The following is a 14384-nucleotide window of genomic DNA, read 5'->3' on the forward strand; positions in this document are numbered from 1 at the left end:
TCTTTTCTTATACTCCAGCTTCTGATTATTGTTTGCATACCAAAAACCTGTTGATTTTAGTCCATTAATTATGTTAATCATGTAAAAGATTTGCTGCTAATTCTCTTAGGTCTTCTACTTTACAATGACATCATCTATAAATATTAAAGTTGTATCTCCTCCCTTCCAAATTGTAACCCTCATATATTTTTCTTGCCTAACTGAATTAGCTAGTATCTGCAGTAAAATATTTTCCGTAGTGTTAGTGGGCACTCTTATTCTGTTTCCCACTTTAGTCATAATGCTATTTTTAATTTCCTCAATCAAGGAATTTGGAATAGAAAATCCCATGGTTTTTGGATTTGTTGATATCCGAAAGCAAACACATGCACAATTTTAAAGCATAACTTTATTACAAATGTTTTGTGTCATGCAAGTAATTGTACAATTAATCACCCTATCATAGAAAAATACAATGAATAAACCTGATACATTTTCCTATCATCCATACTCCAGAAGACAAAAAAATCAAAGTGCACCATGGCTTGGATATAAGTTTTAATTTTGAGTAACAAAAAGTAAACTTAACAAAGCAATAAATTATATGACAAAATTCAAAGATTAGAAAAGGTGAGGATATTAAAAGTATTGAACTATATATACAAGATTGAGGCATTGCCCAATGAGGGCATCTTTGCTTTTCTCCACAGCACAGAATTCATAGTACTCAAATGCTTTTTGGAAGACAGCACTTTGATAGGGATCTTCAAGAAAATCTGTCCAGTGTCAGGCTGTGAGTGGTTGTTCCCGGGAAGACTGGGGAATGGTTAGGTTAGGACCATGGTGGGGCGACAGGTTTGTTGAAGGCTGTCTGAGTCTAGACTTCACAGTGAGGCACCTGGGGGTGTGGGAAGCCTCGCTTGTCCTAGGCTCAGTTTTGCTGACTCTCCAGCTAGGATTACCAAGGTGGCCATGCATTCTTAACGAGGTGAACAAATGAGTTCCATGGCTCAAAGCTCCAAAAGCACATTAAAAGAACTTTAGGAAGAGCGTTAGTTAACAGCATGCTGCCTCTCTCTGTTAGGTTTACTCTCACTCCATGTCTTACCAGCTCTGTCCCGTGGGGAAAGGGAATTAGTCTTCCTAAGGCTCAGTTGCATCACCTACAAACACCTCCCTCATAAGGTTGATATGGGGATTATAGGACATCATGATTGTAAAGGGCTTAGCATGGGACTGACCCTTACATGTTTCTGGGGCAGGGAAACCAGCCGTACTGCAGAGGAAGACAAGTTTCCAAAGCTACAAACTAGTTTGATTTGGAGAAGGATCAGTTCAATCTTGAAATTTCAGGATGTTGGAAGGAACTGGGACTGTTACTGAAGGAAACCATGTCCTAATTCAGGCCAGTGAAAGAGAAATGGGTGACCACGTGCAGGCCAGCATTCCAGCAAGGTGAGCTTATACCATGTCACAGTGAAATCAGATTCTAAGTCATCATTTTCAATATGTGCTTTTGCTTGTGGTCTTGGCTGTTTCCATAACAACATACATTTTTATTGTTGTTGTTTTGTCACTTTTAAATTCAAGCTCTAACCTCTCCTGGATATGTTTATGCTGCCCTGACAAAAACTGCGCTATAGTATGGTTAGGAATAAATGGCCCTGGGTCTTCCAGGGACGAAGTGGCTTTAGAGAGTGGGGTTGTCCTGAGAAGGTTGTGTAGCCAGAGGAAACACCCTGGCCTTTACCACGTTTCCTGGATGACACCCTAAGACCAAGCAAAGACTAGAGATATGTTACAGATAAGGGTTCCTTCCCACTGAGCAAACAACAACAATAAAAATGGTTAAAACATTACTCACCTGCTCCAATACTTGAATTTGGTCAGGTGTCTCGGCAAGGAAATGAACATGCTGTCCACCGGAGGTACCAAAAAACTCTCATTTTGGGCACATTCAAAGCAGTTATTAACTTACGGAATTTTCAAATGCATCATGACCTCACAGAATAATTTCATGATGGTGTCTGAGTAATACAAAACATTTGGGTAGTGACTGTTAAGATGTTTTATGTCTAGGAGGCTTTTTAAAAAGACATATGTCAAAGTAGGAATTTATTATCGATAATATGGTCAATCCTGACTCTTCCCAACTTTTGCTTCACTGGAATTCATTCAAGGATTCCAAGAGCCATGTGACACTAGTTCATAACTGTTTTTAGACACAATCATAAATAATTCAGGAATTTGGTCCATCATTGAAAAAACCAAACTAATTGCACTTGCTATTAAAATATGTAGAGTATATTTTCAAAAACTCTCAAAGATAAGACCACAGGGAACACAATCAGCAAATTCACATATTGTGCCTTTGCTTTGCTTCCTGGACCCTGGCCAGTTGCTGACTTAGGCAGGGGCATCTCCTCGACTGAGGACAGAAGAACTGCTCAGCACCGAAGGCTTAGCAAAGCACCAGATGCCTTCCAGAAACAGCAGTGTGACTTCAGGAAATGACAAAAATGGTCTCATGTCCATGGATCCTAATGAAGGCAGGAAGATCATTATCCCTATACACATGAATGAGAACAGAAAACAAACAAACAAACAAACAAAGCACAAAAAGAACAATGACTCTATTAAATTTCCAAAACCATGGCAGGTAGTTATTAAGTTCAACACACTGCAAAAGTTTGAGTTTGGTCTCCAACACATATATCGAAATGATATAAATCAGTGTTTGGACTAGGACCTCCCCAGAGAATGCAGTGCTGTACAACACTACATCAGCAGGATACAAATAGGATCTACATGAAAAAAAAAATGGATGATCCATTAAACTTGGGAAATTTGGGGTTGGACAAAATCAAACGGGTTTCTTTAGTACAGGCTATCTCACAGACTACTATATTAGCACACGTTGTGGCTCTCCAAGTAGACATCATGGCATGGTATGTTTACCAAAGCTACTTGACCATAAAGGTGACCCGTTTGTTTGTGGAGCATCTCTTGGGGCCGCCTTCCTCCATGCACTTTGGGAAATGCTGTCTAATTGAACTCAGCCTGTTTTGCAGCTGTCTTAACAGCTAGGTCCAGCTAGGCCAAAGGAGCAGCCCAGCAGGGGTCTGCGATGCTCCTGAATTATTAAGTGCTGCTCTGCCTTACTGAGTGCTGCACTGCCCTAGAGAGCGCTGCGCTGCCCTACCGAGCACTGCATGGTGTTCCTGAGTACTGCTCTGCTTCGCTGGGTGCTGCACTACCTGGCACTGAGTGAAAGAGATTCCACAGGAAAACAGGAGAGGCTCAAGAGGTTTATACAAGTCTCCTGATCCATCCACACCCTCACTGTAGGTCAATTCCAGAATGTTCTGATGAAACAGAGACTCTCAGAGATCCTTTCTGTACATATAGTAATTGCAACAAAAGGAAAACTGAGGGGCTGTTGCCTTAACAAAATATTTTTGCAAGCTACACATCGATTTCTCTGATACGACATTAGATTACAGGAGAAATAAGGTGAAAGGCTGTTAATTCCAGAATGTGGGGTTAATTAGCTTTCTTAGATCATGTGCCCGTAGGACAGTGTAACAGGTATGGTGACAGTCTTCTGCTTGGTTTCCTTTTTATAGGTTCTTGAACCAGGAAATATTTTAGTTGCAGCAGAAAGCAAAATGGTATAGGAAAAGGAGACATTTTTTCCAGGGAATTCATCCCAACTTCTCTCTAATGGGGGCTGAGATAGAAAGATTTTCAAATCCCGTGCAGGATACTCCCACAAATGACAGGGAAAAGAAATCTCTGTGTGACATTTAGAAGAAAATTCAGCAAATCGTTCTCCCTTCTCCATATTCCAATTTGCAGACGCCCTGATCTCAGCCTCACGAGAACGAACAGGGACCATCTTTCCGCTGGAAGACCTCAAGGCTCTGCATCTCTGTAATTGATTCAGTCTCATCGGTGACATGGAGGAGGGGGAGCAGCCCCCTGTGTCCACACTGATGACGTGGCGGCCCACTCCTTCCCCATCCCAGCATGCCTCAGGCCTGTGCTTCCCGGACACCAGCTGTCACACAGGAAGCTGCAGCCTCCCTGTCTCCCACCTCCTTTGCTGGCTGGAGCTGCAGGCTCAGGGCCTGAAGAGTTTCCTTCACCATCTGGAGCTCCCTCTTGAGAGACTGTGGGCGCGTGGTTAAGGGACACAGCCGAAGGTGATCGCAGCCTTCCGCAGCCTCCAAGGGGTCTAATGCAAGCAAGCAGGCCTGCTGGCAGCAGATGGGCACTGCCATCTAATTGCAGTGTCAAGTTCTTCCAAATTGTAGAAATTAAATATTAATATGAATTTTATACTTCTTCTTTTAAGAGCGATTGCAATTTCTATAAGGCCTGAGGTATTAACTATCTCAAGTAAGGTTTCAGAAAGGAAGAGAGTCAGCTCTTAGATGAAACAGATGGCCGACTGGGATGCTCAATGGTAGAAGGTTAGTGTGACTGTCATTCCCGTGAAGCCCCAAGCTGGGCTGAGGCAACTGTCAGGTCTAAGTACTCTGATAGCAGAAAGAGCAGAATTCAAGAAATCCAGGATTTGGGCTCACCGTAAGTACAGAGAAACACACAGGACTGGACTGAGAGGCATGAATTACGCTCCTTGTTCACCGCTAACCAGTCTTGTCACCTGTGCAAACCACTCTGAACCTCAGTTTTCTCATGAAATGATGACTTCGAAACCCCTCCAGACTTTAGCCTGCTGTCATCTGTTAGCATAGTCCTGGGTACTAGGAAGGCCACTCAAGATTTGAAGGTGTGCAGGGAGCTTCCCTTCTCTAAAGCAAGTTTAAGGCTTGCTTTGCCTTAAACTGCTGGGTTCTAAATTCCTAACCTGTAAAGTTGTTTCACACATAGAGCATGCAAATCTCAAAGAACTTAACAAATATAATCTGAAATAGATAAAGTTGTCATTCTCTGAAGAGAATGGATTCTTTTCTGGGTGTTCAAGCAGGGGAAGGTTTAACTAGCAAAGGTTTTTCTGTTCATGCGTCGTCAGGTCCCTCTGCCCTTTCCCTGTGTACAAGCAGTCAGAACAACACTAAGGTAAATAGAAGGTGGCAGACGGGTTTAACAAGCAAACTAATTCAACCTCATCTAACAGGGACCAAGGAGAAAAGAAGAAATATATTGACTCCATTTGTGGTGAAATCATCACATGAGGTTAGACCACTCTAATATTAGTAGACCAGCTATGGAGAGAACAGAGGGGACAGAGAGATTTGGGTAAGGTAGCTTGCAGAGATCTGAATGCTCATAGGCCACCTACGCTCCAGTGTTGTTTTTTCTATGTGCAACGTCAATGCAATGTCAAGAAAAAGAGATACCCTTAGGTCATGACTGTAGAAAGCTTTCCCTTTCTTTTTTGAAAAAAGAATTCTAGAGGATCCTGGGAATTATGCAAATGAACCTCTCCTAAGCAGAAATGCTGAACCACCCTGAAAAACTCCTGGCAGTTTTTCATCCTCTGAGCTTTACCAGACTTCGTCATTTGTATAATTCAGCCGTATTTACTATGACGTTTCCCTCCTTGCACTTGATCTTAAGGGGAATGAAGGCTGGCTGGAGGTGGTGTAAGGGAGTAAAGAATCCAATAGTTGCCTTTTTTTCCCTTTCTTAAGAGGTTTTGTTTGCCTCCAATTTTTTTTGGACAGCTCTGCTAACCTTTAGTGAAAACACATACGACTTTATACAAGCAAAAGCATAAGTGGTCCCAGACTGAATACCAAGCTGGAATTTAATCACAACGTTATGCTACATTTATAAAGAGCAAGCACAGAGTTTAAGTAGTTTATAAATCCTGACAAACTCCTGAGATTTAATTACCTTTGATATGCAGCCTGGGACTACATGCCATTATTTATAATATGGTAAATGATGACAGAGGTTTTTAGAGAGAGAAATTGAACCAAAATGTGATGCTTCTTAAAAAACTCATAAAACGTCTGGCATTGGCAGCAAAAACTGAAAAAGTTAAAAAAAAAAAAAAGGTGGGGGGGAGAGAGGCTATAAAAGATGAAGTTATATAACAAAATTAACACATCAGTTCCTCTTAAAACAACCTCAACTAACACACAGAAGAGTCAGAAAACTGGGATTTGAGGATACAACTCCCCAGCTATGGGAAGCTGGGAAAATCATTCAATGCTTAATTGTCCCACTTGTAAAATATAGAATCTCATACCTTCTTCATAGGGTTAGAGTTCAATGAAATATATTTTGCTTGTGAGAGTATAGTGCTTTTTGTGAGGTGCCATGAGATTTAAGGTTTATTTCTCAATGTAACAGATGTAACAAACACCTTAGGCTCTGTCTGACATCAGAAATGCTGGAAACCTCATTTAATGAGCCTGTGGGGTAATAATCATTAAAATAATTAAAATCATGTTTTTATTTACAAAATAGTTTTCTTTAACCAACCTGCCTATATGATTCCTTACTAAATGTGAGTTCCAAAACATTTTGGATGTACTGAAATGAAAGCGTGTCTGGGATAAAATGCAGAGAGGGAAAAAAAAAAGCAAGTTGCAGAACAATTGGAACGATCCTAATTTTGCAAATGAAGACCACAGAGATAAGCCATTCACTGCTAGAAAAAATGATTTAGGAGCACAGAGTAGTGGCCTCTAGGTAATGGCAGTGGGAGGGAAACACAGCTTTTCCATTAATATTTTCCATACTTCTGAGATAGTCACAAAGGATGTGCATTACTTTCATATTTAAATCAATATGTTCATAAAAGAAGACACATGAAACATTTCTCCACTGAGCAGGGAGAGAAATGGAAGTGCAGACAGAGATTCTCATTCTTTCTTTCAGTCATTCAAATATTCAAGTGTTTCCTGAGCTCCTACTGCGCATTAAGAAATGTTATGAACACAGCAGTATAGGAATGAACCAAAGTTCCTACCATCATGGGGTTTAGACACCTGTGAGTACAGCAGAAAATAAGCACACACAGGCATGTGGACAGTCTGTCCGGCAGGGCTAAGTGTTCGAAGTGGGATAGGGACCACAAGAGGACTTAGAGCAGAGGGGTGGTGTCATCAATATGGCTCCTGTGCTTAGAATGGGTTTAAGTGGGTAGGATCAGAAGCACAGAAAGACCAACTAGGAGGCTACTTCAATCTTTCGGGAAAGAAACAGTCATGGCTTAGACAGGGCATTGGCAGTGGAGGTGAGAGAGGGCGCCGGAGTCTGGTTGTGTTTCAGAGATACAGCCAACAGCATGTGACCATAGACTGGATGTGGAATATGAGAAGATGGAAAAGGCATCAAGAATAACTCCCTGATTTTTGATCTGAGCAAAGAACTAGAAAAACAGATTGCAGTTTATTGAGGAGGAGAAAATTGGGAAAGGGTAGTTTGAGTTTCTTTTGGGGAGTGGGGGCATGGGCTGAGAATTGCATTTGAACATGGTAAGTTGGAGAAGCCTATTAGCCAAGGGGACATGCTGAGTAGGAAATAGACATGAGTCGTCGGGCATTCATACTGGACCAAATATTTGAAAAAATGTTTCACAACATTTTCTCTGTTGACTTACAGAAAAATAAACTGTCCCATTTGATAAAGCTAACCAAGATCTTAAGGTTAAGTAGTGAGTAGAGCTAGAAGCAGATTATCTGATTGCTAATCCAATAAGCTCATAGTTGAAACCCATGGACATATTTGACCTTGATTTTTGTCAAAGGGCTGAATAAAGTATTAATAAAACTCTAGTATTGGAATTTTAGGCACCTGGAATAGAGGTGCTCACTCCATCTAAGTGTAAAAATAGGTCTCAAAGGATCTGAATAATTCTTATGATGCTTGTGTCTTAGGAACCTGAGTGGCTAAGTCTCTGTTCCCTTGTAGTGGATATGCCACCAGGTGTCTGCGGTATCTAAGAAAATCAGCAGATTAATTATAATAATGTCACAGGGATTGACATCCTAACATCTTTAAAACACCTTTGGAACCCAAGGCTATTCTTTACTGCCTTGGGATAGACTAGCCACATATTAGATCAGTGCACAACCTGCTAAAATTTCTGTGTTTGCAATTAGTAAAGGAGTGAGACTAACTAGCAAGACACTTGCACCCAGGAAGACAGTGGTAAGTCAATATTGTCATTCAGGGAAGCCATTTGCAAAAGATCCAGGATCTCTTTCAATGGGGTCTTTTGTTTTTATACAAAAACAATTGAGTGTTTTACTCTCAATCCAAGTGATCATTTTGATGGCTTAGTCAAAAGTAGGAGTTCAGGTCATTTGACCTAATTTGATTCCAAAAGAAACAATAGTACAAGTTGAGCATCCCAAATCCAAAAATCTGAAATCCAAAATGCTCCAAAATCTGAAACTTGTTGAGCACTGACACGACGCTCAAAAAACAAACAAACAAACAAAAAAATGCTCATTGGAACATTTTAGATTTGGGATTTGGGGATTTGTTATGTAAGGATAATGCAAATATTCCACAGTCTGGAAAAATCTGAAATCCAAAATACTTCTGGTTCCAAGCATTTTGAATAAGGGATACTCAACCTGCACATCCTTTGGAACTGCTTCTCACTGGCCACATTATTTCTTCTTACAAGCATTTTAAGAAGTGACTCTGCAGCCACTATAACCTATTGTACTGGAGAATTTATCTTCATGGAAAAGCCAGAGGTGAAGGTCACAGTCTTTTAAGAGCAAAGATGAAAACCTTGCCTACACACAAGACCTGATTCAAAGGATTTGATGCTTGCACGGGGGAACTTTTTGTGTTGCCTACTTCGTGCTAATACCACACTACACTGAGTCAGCAGCAGGACAGCCCCGTGGCTGCATCCTCTCCCTGTACTGTGGAGCTCCAACTCTCCCTTTTCCCTCTGCAAAGCCTAAGTGGAAGCCAAAGGAAAGAGACACAGCCATCCATACCTGCATCTGCCCAGCTTGCACGAAGCTATGAGCACCAACCTCTTAGGGCTCTCGATTTTCTTATTTATGAAATATGTTGGTGGACCTTCACAAGACTCATGGCCCCTTTTCCAGCTTCTCAACTCTAGAAGTTGAAAACATTTCCAAGAAATACAGAGCAATCTCCCCAAACTTCCAGTACCTTTGTCTGTTCAAGCTATGAATTTGAAGGTTGAACCAAACAAGGGGCCTTACAGAGCTGTGGAGTTCGTGCACACATGAGCCTGGATATATTTAGGGTATTTGCATGCCACCACCAAAACTAATCAGTTGGGCACCACACATGCCAAATAAACAGGACAGAATTCCAAACAGGCTTCCCGGACATGGATGTAAACACAAGCGCAAATGGAATCAGTGTGTGCCCGTCTCATCTATGACTCAGAGGCAGGCGGAATTTCCCTGGGGGCTTTGAAATATGCCAAAAATGTGCAAATCCCAGGTGCACTTCTTTTCCTTTGAAAGTGTGTTGTGGAAGTTGAAGGAGAACAAACAAATGAGAAAATCCCTGTTTAAAAATCCACCTAACCTGGAAAGTTTTGGGTTAAAGCATTCTGAACGTGGAGGCGCCATTACACACACTCAGAATGTTTTTTAAAACATAACTGCTGATTAGGGCCCCAAATGACTGTGACATAGTATTACAGACCCAGACTAATGCTCCCAGAAATCCCGGCTTGCCTGGCTGTGAAGTCACACCTCCTGTCCTCTCCTCTCAGACACGGGGCGAGAGCCACCTCTCTGCCACCAGCTCTCCCAGTTAATGGTGCAGACTGTTTTCAGGCACCCACCACTGTAGTAGCTGATGAGTTTGGGTTGTCACTTGGTCATGTTACGTGTAATTGAGTGAGCCCGTCAGGATGATGGAGAGGCACAGGCTCCTTTCTCCCCCTCTCTGGATTTGTCAATCCCATATCTTCTTTGTAAAAGTAGAGGACGCCCGGCAGGCTGCCCAAAACTAGGATATTAAGTCAGGATGCCATGAGGCCCTGTTTGGAAACTCAATCCCACCACCCATCCCTAGCCCCTGTGGATGCTGCACTAACAGTGTTTATGCCCACACATGGCTTAGGCAAAGGCTCAGTCCTTCCACGTGGAGAAGGAACATCCATCATAGCATCCAGGGCTTGAATCTTCTGGACACGGATGTCCAATGTGGGCTTACGTCAATCACATTCCAGTATGGACTTAGATTAATCAGCTGCCCTCTACCTCGTTTGCTCGGTAGGCTCTGGTAGCATGCTCAGTGGAATCGAACAAAATACTGCGCTCACTGTGCAATTCTTTCATTTAGTCGACGGCAAGCTGTTTCTTTTAACCATACTCAGCATTGTATCTTTGATCAGAAATGGAAATACAAACCAGTCAGAGTTTGGCTGGAAGATTCTGGCAGCCTCTTTGAATCTCTAGATAAGTTCTAATTTGAAACAACAGCTTTTGTTTGTGTAGGGAGCTTTGTAAATATGCCTTTCTATCTTAGGGCGGAATGTTCCACTCAAATCTAAGTGCCACTTTGTATGAGTTCAAAGACACCTCCTGTGTATTTATTCTCAATCAGTGATACAGAACAAAGCCTGCGCTTCAGAGAAAAGTCTGGGTTGAAACACGGATGGTGATGTAGATTTTATTGGAGGGATGGAGAGAGCTGATGTCAGTACCTAAACCAGCGCTTCCCTGGTTTGACATTTCCCCAGGATGTCTTCTCTTCTTGCAGCAAGGATCAGCAAAATTCTCAAAAACATAACTTCAATAAAATACTTATATTATAGCTTAAAATTTTAAAGTTACTGTATGCTCCATGGAACAGACCTGTCCTTTCACTTATAGGCATAGCTGCCTCCTGACGGGCCAAGGAGGACCAAAGGGTTGGAAGCTTCTGCCACTTGTCAGAAAGGACCTTGGACCAGCCAAGTAATTCCAGCCTTGGTTTTCTCAACTGTCAAGTAGGGATAATAGTCCCTAACTATTTATAGAAGTTTTATTAGAATTTAATGACTTTTTATATAAGCCATGGTGGAGTTACTGATGGATTCCTTCAAGCATTTATGGCAGAATAGCTGAATCAACCTACCTTGAAACTTTGGATGTATAAATGGGACGTAGTTTGAGCCGGTGACAAAGACACTGAGAACTGTGAGACAGATGGACTTGGACAACATAGTTTTCTACCTAAAACCAAGCACTTAATACATATAGGGAATGTGACTTAAACGTACACTGTGAATATAGTGATAGCCTCATTTAACAGCCATAAAAACCTCAGAGGCATGTATGACTATCCCGATGTTATAGATGAGGACCCTCATGCTTAAAGAGGCTTTATCACTTGTCTGTGATCCCACTGCTGCTGGATCTGGTTTGCAAAAACTAAAAGGGTTTTATTTAAACACAGCGGGCCCTTCCCAGCTCTAGTAAGAGAAAGACTCAATTCCCTAAAATCAAACTAACAATGTAAAAAATTTCCAAAACAAGAGACCAACAAACACAGACCCTGACTGCAGCTGCAGCTCTCATAACTGCTACCTGAACCCACATGTGCCCCAGGTACGTCAGGAACCACCCCACCTGGTGGGCTAGAGACAGGCATTCCTCCCCACGGCGTGGCTGTCTGCAGTGGGTTGCTCTTCTGTGCCCCACCACTTGCCCATTTACTGGACGCCATGCCCCCTTAGAAGTGCCCAAATCTGTGTTACCCCATGAACACAGAATAGACGAAAATGCCATCCTTCTATTGCTTCTTAGGGAAACTTTCTAATAATAGCTTAAATACTAGTTTTGCAAGAGGCAGGAAATTATGAAACACAGAATGTCTGCTTTGAAAAATCTACCTTGAGCAATGTGAAAATCATCGCTGATTAAGTTGAAGAAATTTCCTCTAAGTTTAATAAGTGAGGTCAAAAATTCAAAGTTCTAACAAGGAAAGAAACACAGCATCAATCCACTATTATTAAGCCATGGATCTGAATACTGGCAATTAAGATTAATCCTTGACCGTTTAAAGCTACTTTAAGCACACACACACAACATAAAGGATGGTAAGAACTGGCATTCTGCAGAGTAGGAGAGCACTGAGAAGCAAAGGCCAAAATAGCGACATTTCCCAAAAACACGTCTAATCAAAGTCATGCTACGGAATAGAAAGAATGAATGAACAGAGAAATGTTTTTTGCTAGAGAAGTGTCAGCTTGTGATTAAATAACTAAAAAGATACAGAATGGGGCTGCCTATCCCTTCATCGCTCAGCACACCCATCTGTCGGCTCTCAGAGTTTGTCACTAACCAGTGACACTAACTGCCACTGGTTAGTGACAAACTAGCTGCACCCACAGATCAACATGGGATAGAGTGGTTCACGAGGACGCACACCAAAGCCAGGATGTTCTCGCACCATCTTGCTCACCAGCAACTGGTTTTGATGAAGGTGTTTGCAGGTGTGACACCAGGATATTGAATCTGGTGCAAGAAAATCCTATCATTAGAAATCATAAAGGACTAGATTGAGCTCAACCATGTGTACGTGGTTAGAAACTGCAAAGGAATGATCCAAAGTCCTGTTAATTTTGACACTCTACTACCTGTTATTAGGCAGAACTGTTAGATAAAGAACTTCGAAGATGTATTTGGGTCTCATGCTGTTAAAACAGCTCATAGAAAACTGCACTAGGAAAATGTTTTCTTCACCAGGACAACTGGTGAAGAAGAGCTGGTTACACCCACTGAAAACCGCACTGTGCTTTGGCTTCATTGTGTGCGTGTCTGAACTTCGTGGCTAATTTTTGATGATGCGGTTTAATAATGAAAAATACTGAATTGCTTACCAAAAGCTAGGCATTAAACATTGCATACTTGATAATCTCAGGGATCGAGGTGTGCTGTACTATAAATAACGGCAGTGTGTGTTTGTTTCCATCTGCTTGAGGCATGGAAAAACTGCATGTTTTTTTTTTTTAAAGACTCTCTTTACAAAACAACCTCAAAGCTGCTTGATCTGCAAGAGGAAAAGGATATGAATGAGATCTTCATCATGACTATGGATCGCTGTGTGAAGCTGATCTTCCAAGTGCATTAACTTCTTGCCTATGGCTTCACATTTTTCTCCAAGTTCTGCAGAAAGGACGTAAGATTCCTGGCCAGAGAAAAAGAAAAAGATCACTTGTAAGCTGTAGACACTCTTAGGGCCACAAACACAGACAGCTCACAAAGGGAAGATTTCCTGAAAGAGCGCCCCAACCACTGCACCTCAGTCAGAATCGTGCTAGAGCCTTTGTCTTCCTCCAATAGAGATCGTTCTCCAGAAGACATGAACCGATTTCAAGTTATGACCGAATGACAAGCTGCATCTACGCAACTCCACAGGTCACTCCCCTTATCTGGTCATTTCAAGGTGCTGCTTCCAGTATGCCAGCTCCTGAAGTGGATTTATCAAAGGGGAAGCCTGAATCTCTCAACTGCATCTGTGGGCAAACTCACAATTTAATAAGAATCCTAACGAAAGGGGAGAGGGTATCCCAGGAACAACAGGGCTGATCTGTGAAGACAAAGGGACATTCCCTTAAAGGCACAGGGATTTAATAGGGCACCGAACACTGTCGTGGCCACAGACCCGGAAGGCTAGAATATTAACGAGACTTTAAATGCCATGAGGTGTGTATTGTCTATATACCCGCTGCTGCCACCACCATGCATGGGAGTGTAAGGCGGTGATGACAAGAGCAGGGTGATGATGTCTTGCTCACTGTTGGGTCCCTGGCTCCTAGCATAGTGTCTGGCACGTGGCAGGCACAGAGTAGTATTTGGTTTGATGAAAGAACAGTGAGTCTTTGAGCTCCCTTCTCTAATGTTTCCCCTTCCAACTTATATCTCACACATGAGCCAGAAAAGAGCCCCCTTTATGTCACTTTCCTGCACAAAACCACCAAGTGCAGAGTCCAAACTCTGCCTTTGTACGACCTGACACAAGCCCATAGTTCAACCGTATCCTTCTACTCTCCCAGATGCAACCTAACCTTTGCCAGCTGGACTGACCCCATCGCCTTCCTGCTCTTCACCTGTACATTCTCCTCAACCAGTCGTCTCCTCAAGGCCCCCAAATAATAATTCCACCTTGCGGTGCAGATATTCTGATACATGCTGTGTCCTCTCAAGTGAGCATAAACTCCCTGTGGGCAGGGGCCATGGCTTAGTCTTCACCCCAAGGCCCCACGGGAATGCCAGGCGTATAGAAGGTCATGGACTTGTGAACAAACAGGGTCAAGAAAATGAGAGTAGAAAATAAGGACTCTTAGAATAAAGGGGGGAAAAGCAAGAAATGAGCTCAGAATTAAGGCTTAACCAAATGTAAAGGTAGTCTTTTCCCGACCTATTATGAAAAGCTTACAAGGTATACTAAAGAGAATTTTACCAAAGGGAAAGAATTAAGATATG

General features: G+C 42.2%; 1 protein-coding gene across 1 annotated transcript in view; it reads right to left on the minus strand.

Annotated features, from left to right (window-relative positions):
• Positions 1-4013: 4013 nt before the first annotated feature.
• DISC1 (disrupted in schizophrenia 1) overlaps positions 4014-14384 on the minus strand; it is a 289071-nt gene continuing 278700 nt past the window's right edge. Inside the window, exons 12-13 of the mRNA XM_012660159.1 lie at positions 12969-13086; positions 4014-4153 (exon numbers count right to left, since the gene is read on the minus strand). Of these exons, the coding sequence (XP_012515613.1) occupies positions 4014-4153; positions 12969-13086 (258 nt within the window). The remainder of the gene's footprint in view (positions 4154-12968; positions 13087-14384) is intronic.

This window comes from Propithecus coquereli, unplaced genomic scaffold, assembly GCF_000956105.1.
Source record: "Propithecus coquereli isolate 6110/MARCELLA unplaced genomic scaffold, Pcoq_1.0 Scaffold66, whole genome shotgun sequence".
Classification (NCBI taxonomy): Eukaryota; Metazoa; Chordata; class Mammalia; order Primates; family Indriidae; genus Propithecus; species Propithecus coquereli.